This window comes from Carlito syrichta, unplaced genomic scaffold (assembly GCF_000164805.1).
Source record: "Carlito syrichta isolate Samal-C Ts95f unplaced genomic scaffold, Tarsius_syrichta-2.0.1 Scaffold126486, whole genome shotgun sequence".
Taxonomy (NCBI): domain Eukaryota; kingdom Metazoa; phylum Chordata; class Mammalia; order Primates; family Tarsiidae; genus Carlito; species Carlito syrichta.
In genome coordinates, this window is record NW_007070582.1 from 43861 (window position 1) to 53819 (window position 9959).

Genomic DNA, 9959 nt, shown 5'->3' on the forward strand with positions numbered 1-9959 from the left:
GGCAAGGAGGAGAAGGAGGGCGGCGCGCGGCTGGGCGCCGGCAGTCCCGAGAAAAGCCCAAGTGCGCAGGAGCTCAAGGAGCAGGGCAACCGGCTCTTCGTGGGTCGCAAGTACCCGGAGGCGGCGGCCTGCTACGGCCGCGCCATCGTGAGTGCGGCCGCGTCGGGAGGGGTCGGCGTCGGATCGCCGGGCTTCAGTCCGCTCCCGGCCGCCCCATCATTCCCTCGGAGGGTCTTGGGCTCTGAAGACTCAGTGATGCTCTTGCTCCAACGCTCTCGAGCCGGATGCTGGTTGCCGGAGGGGTGGGCTGGGAGAGATGTCAACTGAGGCTGGCTGGGCTGGAGGCCAGGGAGGGACCCTTGCCCGAGCACCCCGGGTTAAAAGCCAGCGCTCGCCACAGGTTGGGTACACTTTATGAGTCCAAGGGGTGATCTTAGCCAGGGTTCCACCCTCCGCAGGGCCTTTGACAGTTGAGAAACCTCATTTCTTGATTCTCCAAGTTGGGACGGTACTCGGGACAGAGGGGCGGGCCAGGCCCACGCCCTCACATGGACTGCCCTGGCCTTGGTCCCCAGACCCGGAATCCCTTGGTGGCAGTGTATTACACCAACCGAGCCCTGTGCTACCTGAAGATGCAGCAGCACGAGCAGGCGCTGGCTGACTGCCGTCGCGCACTGGAGCTGGACGGGCAGTCCGTGAAGGCGCACTTCTTCCTGGGGCAGTGCCAGCTGGAGATGGAGAACTACGACGAAGCCATTGCCAACCTGCAGCGAGGTGGGTCCACCAGCTGCGGGCTGTGGGCGCCTGGGATGGGCAGGGGACCAGCTGGGGTAACCTGAAGCCTCCACTCCCCAGCCTACAGCCTGGCCAAGGAGCAGCGGCTCAACTTTGGGGACGACATCCCCAGCGCTCTGCGCATCGCCAAGAAGAAGCGCTGGAACAGCATCGAGGAGCGGCGCATCCACCAGGAGAGCGAGCTGCACTCCTACCTCACGCGGCTCATTGCTGCTGAGCGTGAGAGGTGGGCCACGCCCTGGGCCATCGTGTCTTGGGGTAACTGAGTCACCAGCTGCCAACACGGGTGTTTATTGAAGGCCAAGACTGGCCAGCAGGAGATGGGGAGCGGCCAGGACATCAGCCCCAAAGTGGGCTAGGGTGACGTCCAGCCAGGTCCATCTGACCAGTATCTGGTCGATCCCCAGGGAGCTGGAAGAATGTCAGCGGAACCATGAGGGTGACGAGGATGATGGCCATGTCCGGGCCCAGCAGGCCTGCATTGAGGCCAAGCACGTGAGGGCTCCCCCTTCCACGTGTGGGTCTGTTTGTGTGTGCACACGGTGGGAGGGTGCCCTATCCCACTCGCAGATCTGCGTGGCCATGCATGGCAGGAGAGTGCCCCTGCCTCATGGGTCTGGTGTGCCTGGTAGTGGAAAAGGGAGCTGGGGTTTCTGGCCCAAGCCCAGTGCTCAATTCTTCACAGGACAAATACATGGCGGACATGGATGAGCTCTTCTCTCAGGTGGATGAGAAGAGGAAGGTGAGTGTCTGTTCCCTGCAGTCTAGGTGGCAGGCTCTGGAGCAGTGTCGCCTTCTTGGTCCTGACCCTATTCCCATGTGTCACAGAAGCGAGACATCCCTGACTACCTATGTGGCAAGATCAGCTTTGAGCTGATGCGAGAACCATGCATCACGCCCAGTGGCATCACCTACGACCGCAAGGACATTGAGGAACACCTGCAGGTGAGGGCCACCGGGAGTGGGCCGGGGCACAGCCCTCAGGCCTGCCAATTGCCCTGTAACCCTGTGTCGCCACAGCGTGTGGGTCACTTTGACCCCGTGACGCGGAGCCCGCTGACCCAGGAGCAACTTATCCCTAACCTGGCTATGAAGGAGGTCATCGATGCATTCATCTCTGAGAACGGCTGGGTGGAGGACTACTGAGGCTCCTGTGGCCTTGCTGGCCTCCCGGTCCAGGAGGGCCCTGGGCAGAAGCCCCAACCTCTGTACATAGGTGTGCCCCAGGCCCCGCCCCTCCAGTTCTGCTGCTGGGCTCTGGACTGCTCCCCTCTTGGCCTAGCTCCTGCTGGACCACACGCCTCCTGTTCTCCCTTCTGGGCTGGAAAAGCAGGTGAGGGTGGGTTGGGCTGAGGCTGCTGCTGTTGTCTCTGTAATAAAGTCTATGAGCACTAGGTGGGCATGTGCTGCTGTGTGGTGGGCTTATCCACCACCTGCTCCAGCTAGCCAAGGAACGTGGAGATGAAGACACTCATGACACGATTGAGTGTAGCATGCCACCAAAGGTCGGGAAAGTACAGCACCTGGAGGGGTGCAGCAGAGGGAACAGCCGGGGTCCTTTGGCCTGACCTGGTCCCCTGCTACCAGCCACTGACCTCACAGCCTGGATGGTACAGTCCGGAGGCCGTGCAGACTGTACCAGGGTTAGGTATGTGTCCTGGAGCCAGGCCAGCGTGGTCTTCGTGGGGTGGAACTCCAGAATCTTCTCAGGTGGGTATAGGAACCAGTGCTAGGGGCAGGAATAATTGCCATTCCTGTGTGTGTGGCCAGGGAGCCCCAAGCCTCAAACTCCACCCTGTGCTGACCTTACAACCACAGATCACCTCTGAGTACCCAGGCCCATGCCAGCGGAAAGCCACCCCCAGGCCAGCTGGTGGCCAGCCTAACCCATCCCCACCCCCACCCCCACCCCCAGAGCACCCCAATCCTGACAACAGCACCTGCAATGCCGAAGCTGTATGTAGAAGTGCCTAGCAAGGGAAGTGGTGCCAGAACAGCAGCACCCATTTGGTAAAGTTGTCTCCAAAAAAAGCATAGGCCAGCAAAGAAGATGCGGACAGAGATCCTGGTGCCTGGGGACTCCCAAGTGTCCCCACTCTGCTACTGCCCAGCGCAGCTCACCTTGCCCAGAGAGGTGGGGTCCTGGGGGTACAGTAGCTGCTCTACGTACTCCTGGAAGGGCATACCCACTGTGGGGAAGGGACGGTCAGGAATGGCTGGTCCTACCGCCAGAGTGCTGGTGGGGCAGCTCACCTTTCTGGTAGGAGGAGGTGTTGGCAGTGCTCAACCGGACCACGCTGTGCCCAAATGAGGCCAGCAGCCTTTCGCGGGAGCACAGGGTCCGAAACCACTGAGGGAGCGGGGAAAGGACTTAGAGGCCGGACCCACGCGGGCGGGAGTCGCCAGAGATGGGTGAGACACTCACCAAGTTGTCCGTGAGTCCCCGCAGGATGACGGGTCTGAGGAAGGCGTAGCTGGAAAGAAGGGCAGCGTCAGGGCCAGCTCCGGCCCAGACCCCTGTGGCGCCCGCCCCCGCGCGTCAGCGCCAAATTCCGGGAGGCGGCCGTGGACCCTCTGGCGGCGCGACCCCAGAGGTCGGGGGGCTCGGCTCCGGGAAGGGTACACTTACCGCTGAGCGAACTCGGCATGGGTGAGGTCGGCGCGGCGCTCCGCGGTGCAGCGCTTCTCTGCTGCGGTCGACCCCGGCCCGCTCACCAGCCCCCGTCACCTGTCTCCTCGGCGGCGGGCCGAACCGGAGCCGCCAACGCCCAGAGCACGAACAGCAGGACGGACCACACCTCCCGTGCCATTGAGCCCCCACTGCCCGCAGGCCGCCCGGGCCCGCGTCGCAGCCGCGCAGCACGCCGGGAGCTCTGGCCCGCCCGGCTTCCATTGGCCGACTGTTTCGACCGTCGTCGTGGCAACGGCCGACGCCGCGACGGCTCCCGGAAGTGGCCTTCAGCGGCCTGAACCCGGAAGGAGCATTTCCGGAGGGCGCAAAAACCGCACCGAGAGCCGCTATTGGCCACTGCCGGTTACCATGGCGATGTCGCCCACCTTCCCCGCCGCGCGGCATAGGGACAGGGCCAGTCCGCGGCTTGATTGGGTGACAGGCAGCCAAGACAGCAGCTCTCACTTATTTTATTGGGCTCACAAGTTTCAGCCCCCTTTTATCTCGCACACAAGATCTGGGCCAAGAGTGTGCACGTAGGCAACAGTGAGGCATTCCTGTCCCCAGCGGGCCTTGGGACTCAAGATCTGGCAGTAACTGCCCTCACCCCAGAGCTGGCGGGTCAGGAATACTCGCAGAGGTGGCCACAGCCGGCGGGACAGTGGGAGCTGCCCTCCAGCCACTTCATGATGTGCTGCAGGTGGCCACCATGGCTACAGCCCTGGCACCAAACGAACAGGCCCTTGACCACGTGGTGGCAGACCGCACACATGCTGGCGCAGCGGTGGCACCTGAAGGCAGGAAGGTACCTCAGCAGGGGGCTCCTGAGTGGCCTACAAGCCCCCGAAACCCCTCGCCCCACTGCCCCACCTGTCGCAGACCCAGCCACGGCTGCTCATGGGCCGTTTGCAATGGCTGCAGTTGACGTGTAGGGTGGTGGACGCCTGGTTGAGGCAGCTGACAGCTCGACTGGTGCTCAGCTTGACCACCTCGTTAGACACGTTCCAGAGGCGGAAGCGTTGCAGCAGGTCAATGTAGGATGTGTACCAGTGCTCCTGGGGGCAGGGAGGGGCCCAGGAGATCAGGATCACCAAGCACACAGCAGGGGAAGGAGGTGGGGGCAGCGCAGCAGACCAGGGCCAGGCTCAGGTGGGGAGGGCTGTACCAGGAGCCCTCCCCGCCCACCACACCTGGGTCTGCTCATCAATGTCCTTGCGCACGCGATCCCCCAGCACGATGAGCACGGACACGGCCATCTGCACATCTCCCTGCTCAGCATAAAAGTGCAGCATGTCGCGCACCAGCACACTGAAGAAATCGGGCGGCAGGCGACTGTCATAGAGCGCATGGGAGACAGACAGGAGCGAGAAGGAGGAGTCCATGGGCGCTAGGGAGATGGTGTCCGCCTCACTGCCGCTCACGTGGGGTGAGTCAGCCTTGTCCTGCAGGTGCTCGGGTCCAGGTGGCGTGTCCACGATCTCGTGGCGCAGCGGGAAAGCCTCCTGCGGCAGCACGCACTCGGGCTCCTCGGCTGGGAGGCAGGGGCAGGGCAGGGCTCTGAGCCTGTCCCAATCTGCCTCCCAACCCCACCCTGCCCCAGCCCCCACTCACGGTGTGTGTGGTCTGGGTCTAGCAGGTACAGCTCATCCTCCTCACCCTCCACGTCGCCCAGCAGGTAGTCGGCAGGCACATCGCTGCCCTCAGTTTCCTCGTTATCTGCCCAGCGGGTGGGGAGGGAGAGAGAAGGGTCAGGGACAGTGTGCCCTGGGATGCGGCCCCATCCTCACTGGCGTCCCCTGCCCACCCTCCAGCCTACCCTCGTTGGTGACGAGTGTGGCTGAGGAGTCAAGCAGGACTGTGTCGCTGCGTGTGTCACCCTTGCTGCGGTCCAGCCGGGTCTCGCTGCCTAGCCCTGGAGTCATATCCTTCAGGTTGAAACTGGAGGCAGGAAGGTTAGTAAGTGGCGGACTCCAGCAGTCCCACCCTCTGGGGAGAGCAGCCCAGGCACCCACCTGTTCATGAGTGGCAGGCCACAGGCACTGCCCTTGCCCATGCTGTGGTTGAGGTTGGCTGAGGGCACCAGGCCAGGGCTGCAGTAGATGATCCGCAGCATGGTCCAAGTCTGCGCCACCTGGGGGCAGGTACCAGTCCCTCGTGAGGGTCCTGGGCACCAGCACCTCATAAAGGCCCCCCTCTGCCTGTACAGCAGCATGAACCCCCTCAGCATCAGTGGCCCCATGGGACCAATGTTCAGGCCCACCTGGTGGGGAAGCTGAGGCCTATAGGCAGGGTGGGAATTACGGTCTGCATCCTGCAGTAGCATGGAAGGAAACAAGGTGGGAGGCAGTCAGTGTGGAGATGAGCAAGGGACCACCAGCAGGCTGATACGAGGCAGGGGCATGGGGGAGGTGGCTCGCACCTGTAGGCCTGATGCCTCAGGAGGCCCGCAAGCAGGAAGGTGGAACACAGGATGTGAGCCACAGGGCTCCCCAACCTCTGCTTCTAGAGCATAGGGCTGGGGCCTGATCCACTCTGGGGCCCTGGTCCTGTGTGATCTTGGCATTCTTGGTTACTGGGCAACTGGCCAGAGCCTAGTGCTGAGCTTGGGGTGGGGTGGGTACAGCAGTTGGAGAAGCCAGCCCTAGCCCCAGGTAATGGCCCCGAGGCCCCCACAGCCCAGGCCCTCCTACCTGGTTGCGGCCAAGCTCTCGAGCCACCTTCGCGTTGTGGTCACAGAGCTCGGCCAGTGGTCGGCCAGCCAGAGCGTAACGCTCAGCTGTGTCCACAAACCAGCCCATGCTGCCACCACCAGGCTCCATCTCAAAGACACTAAGGGCACTGGAGGCAAGGCCAGCGAAGGGCTCGGCAGGGTCCAGCTTGCGCTTGAAGAAGATGGGGTGGCGCCGATCTCCGGCATAGGGCTTGCGCCCCGACTCGGCAGCCACTAGGCTCTCCTTGGCAGCAAATGCCAGGTCCCCAAAAAGGCCATAGCAGAGGCCCTCGGGGTTAGCACGCTCGACAGGCTGGCTGGCATCACGGAACAAGTGTTGGCACAGCGAGCTGTCCTTGGAGCCTGACAGCAGGAAGGAGGGGTCGTGAGGGTGACGCCACGCAATGCCTGTCGTGACATCACGGTGCTCCTCAAACATGGCAGCCGGCACAAAGGGCCGGCGCACGTCCCACACATAGATGTTGTGATCCACCATCATGGAGCACGTGGCCAGGTGGTGGCGGCATTCCGGCCTCCACTTGACGCGGGCCACTGAGGCGATAGTCTGCACACAGTGCATCTCTTTGGCACGGTGTGTGGTCATGTCCCAGACCTTCACCATCTTGTCGCGCCCTCCTGTGGCCAGCCAGCCCCTGTGGGAAGGCCCCACCCAGGCCTCAGTGACCTCTCATGAGAGAGAGGGCATCACCCCAGCCCTGCCTCTCCCCATTCTGCCTTACAGGTCTTGAGGAAGGGGGAGGGCTGTCCGTGAACCCTGCTGCCACCCACTGCATCCCACACCACACCTGTCCTCGGGGTGCCAGTCACAGCAGAAGACAGGCCCATTATGGGCCGTGAACATCCTCTCACATCGGTCAGGACGCCGGATGTCCCAGAGCTGCACGTTGCCATTCTCGAAGGTCGAGGCAAAGGTGAAATAGTCACGGATGCTGAACTGGACATCCCGCACACTCTCAGACTGGCCTGTGGGTGGGACATCAGTGGTGGGAGTGGTGAGATGCTGGCTCACACACCTGCCTGTGGCCCAGGCCAGGAGGCCCAGACCCTGAGGACTGCCTAGGGTGGATGGGCTGGGGAGTACCCAAAGAGTGGCCAGAGCCACTTGAGGGAGGAGGCTACCGAGAGGCTCTTCATACTAACTTCTGGACCTCAGGTTTCCCAGGATTCTTCATCTCCCATCAGTCTTTGGTAAAGCTGTGGCCCAGCTCAGTATCTGAGTGCTGGGAGAACGAGAGCCTACCAGGCCACCTACCCACATGCCCCCGTGGGTCCTGAGACCCTGTGGGAGGCCTAGGTAGGCACTGAGGAGGTCACCCCAGTCTCTGCCCCATCCCTTTACCTGGAGTTGGAGCTGCCTGGTGCACCTGAAGGCCTGGAGGGCTTGGGATCCAGTCTGCCCTGGTGGGCCAGCATGCCAAGAGCTTTTGAGGGCCATGCCCAGTCTTTCCCCAGCACAGGCAGCTCAGAACCTGTCCCCAGATTCTCTAAGGTTCCTGAGGGCTCTCCCTTGTGCTCCACTAGGATTCACCCAGGTGAACAAGGGAGAGCTGGCTTGGGGCAGTCATCAAGGTGGTGGGCAGGCTAGGAGAAGAGCCCTGGGGGAGCTAGACAGTGTATCATCTCCTCTGCCTCCCTGGACCAAGAACCCTAGAAGTCCAAACTGACTCGCTGCAATGATGCAGCCTGAAGCTCTGGGGGAGGGGGAGGGAAAGCAAGAACGCAGCTGCTCAGCCACCAGATCACCTGTGAGACCGCTGCAGCTCTGCCTTCCCCCTCAGCCCACACCCAGCCTCACTTTCTAGCAGGTCTGCCTCCTGCTTCTCCCCTCCATCACTGCCCCAGCTCACACCTCACTCAGGTCTGCTAACCTCTCCTTGCTGAACCACCCGCCTCAACCCACCTGCATGGAGGAGCTGGGTGCCAGCAGAGATGCCCACCTGCCCCGACCTGCCTATGTGAGCCTCACCTGAGAAGGTACTGACAGAGTCCTTTCTGCGGAGGTCAAAACACTTCATGAAGCCATCCTGGGAGCCACTGAGCAGCACATGGGCTTCCGTGGGGTGGAAGCAGACTTTGTTCACCGTGCGCTTATGTTCTGTAAACAGCTGGTCCTGCTTGTTGCGGGACGGCCGGCCCAGGTTCCATGTGACCACAACGCCATTGGTGGCCGCTGTGGCCAGCAGGTTCTCATCCATCTGGTGCCAGACCACATCGGCGCAGCTCAGGTTAAGTGAGGGCTTGCGGCCCACCCGCAGGTTCAGCTTCTCAACGAACTGCTCCTCCTCGATGGCGTAGATCTTGAAGATGCTGCGGCCGGCCACGACCACCTGGGCTGCATCACGGCACACACTGATGGCGTTGGCCGGAGCATCGAGGTGGCAGTGCATGGTGCGGCCCGTCAGCACACTGCCGCCCAGGGCTGTGGTCACGCGGGACATCTTCTCCATGGCTGCACGGGTGATGGGGGCAGGAGGTCAGTGAGGCAGGGTGGCCTGGTCAACCTGAATAGGTTGTCAGTTCAGACCTTTCACCCAGGTTGGGAGCCCAGAGCAGCTCTGGGTCCACGCTGGTCAGTCTCAGTGAGCCAGGTCAGGGTGGTTTCTCAGCCAATCAGTCTGATGGGCAAGTGCATCCTCACTGGAGCGTATGGATCCAGGCCATCACCCCAGCTGGGAGCTCAGAAGCTCCACAGCCACCCCGAGTCTGGTCGGTACCATGTCTGACTTTCAAGGAAGGCCCTTTATGGTCAGTCCCGGCCCAGGCCGCTTCTCCATCCCCCCCACCAGTCAGGTCTAGGCACTCACATACCGTCTGTCAGTGGATTCTAGGGGACGAGGTGGCTCCGCGTCCACACGGCCAGCCCCAGGGGCTTCCGAGGGCAGCGAATCGCGGAGAGGAACAAGAGAGGGAGGCAGAAGGGCCGGAGGGGCCCAGAGGGCTCAGGCAACAGAGGTGCGAGGGGCACACGGGGACCAAGCGGCCTGAAGAGCCAGGGGTGTCTGGCGGGACCGGAGGCAGGAGAGACGCCGGCGACACAGAGTCCGGGGCTCCTGGGAGAGGCGTAGAGGTGTCAGAGCCGCGGGGCAGCGGGCGCTGCGGGAGCGGACCCACAAGGGCCAGCAAACCGCTCCCGCCGCGGGCACCCCAGCCATGTACGAAAGCGAACCTCGATCCGGAAGCGTCGCCCCAGAGGCGGCCAGTCTTTCCCGCCCCTCGCCGGAAGCGGTCCGTTCTTCATCCGACTCTCCCCGGAAGTTAACATGGATTCTCGCCCACATTACAAAAGTTCCTGGTTAGGGAGCTGCACTGGTAAAAGAGGGAGTGGTGGTCCTGAACTGGGATGTATAGGACGCCCTGGGCTCTCACATTTCAACTCAATGGTTTGTTTTTGTGGTGTTTTTTAAATTTTTATTTTAGAGACAGGGTGTCTCTATACTGCCTAGGCTGGACTCGAACTCCCAGCCTCAAGTGATCTTCCGCCTCTGCCTGCTGAGTATTTGGGATTACAAGCGCGTCCACCATGCCTGGAGGGGCTGTGTCTGTTTTTTTTGTTTTGTTTTGTTGTTTTGTATGTGTGTGTGTGTGTATGTGTGTTTTGAGTTGGAGTCTCATTCTCTCCCCCAGGCTGGAGTGCAGTGGTATGCTCATGGCCACCCCAGCGTCGGCCTGCTGGGCTCCAGCAATCCTTCTGCCTCAGCCTTCCAAGTAGCTGGAACTACAGGCACGTGCTACCACACCTGGCTAATTTTTTTATTTATTGTA

General features: G+C 62.1%; 3 protein-coding genes and 1 pseudogene across 6 annotated transcripts; 1 reads left to right on the top strand and 3 right to left on the bottom strand.

Annotated features, from left to right (window-relative positions):
• Positions 1-146, bottom strand: part of LOC103250086 — a 2464-nt pseudogene extending 2318 nt beyond the window's left edge.
• On the top strand, positions 1-2189 carry STUB1 (STIP1 homology and U-box containing protein 1). 4 transcript variants are annotated; one of them, XM_021707844.1, is made up of 7 exons: positions 1-147; positions 576-774; positions 856-1021; positions 1203-1290; positions 1481-1537; positions 1624-1740; positions 1816-2189. In XM_021707844.1, the coding sequence occupies exons 2-7, from the start codon at positions 633-635 to the stop codon at positions 1939-1941; spliced, it is 696 nt and encodes a 231-aa protein (XP_021563519.1). In that variant the 5' UTR covers positions 1-147; positions 576-632; the 3' UTR covers positions 1942-2189. The 4 variants fall into 4 exon arrangements, with proteins under 4 accessions (XP_021563519.1, XP_021563517.1, XP_021563518.1 ...); XM_021707842.1 differs by having other exon boundaries at positions 1624-2189; XM_021707843.1 differs by having other exon boundaries at positions 633-774; positions 1624-2189.
• A 48-nt stretch (positions 2190-2237) lies between these two features.
• JMJD8 (jumonji domain containing 8) lies at positions 2238-3871 on the bottom strand. Its single transcript, XM_021707848.1, is given in 8 exon segments — positions 2238-2318; positions 2601-2735; positions 2917-2984; positions 3049-3145; positions 3221-3269; positions 3425-3509; positions 3512-3751; positions 3853-3871. Coding segments are annotated over 8 exon segments (774 nt in total).
• A 125-nt stretch (positions 3872-3996) lies between these two features.
• On the bottom strand, positions 3997-9245 carry WDR24 (WD repeat domain 24). Its single transcript, XM_008048672.2, has 10 exons — positions 9006-9245; positions 8164-8646; positions 6983-7160; positions 6157-6829; positions 5479-5597; positions 5283-5404; positions 5078-5182; positions 4657-4997; positions 4337-4521; positions 3997-4257 (listed from the first exon to the last, which is right to left on the bottom strand). The coding sequence occupies exons 2-10, from the start codon at positions 8642-8644 to the stop codon at positions 4089-4091; spliced, it is 2373 nt and encodes a 790-aa protein (XP_008046863.1). The 5' UTR covers positions 8645-8646; positions 9006-9245; the 3' UTR covers positions 3997-4088.
• Positions 9246-9959: the final 714 nt, after the last annotated feature.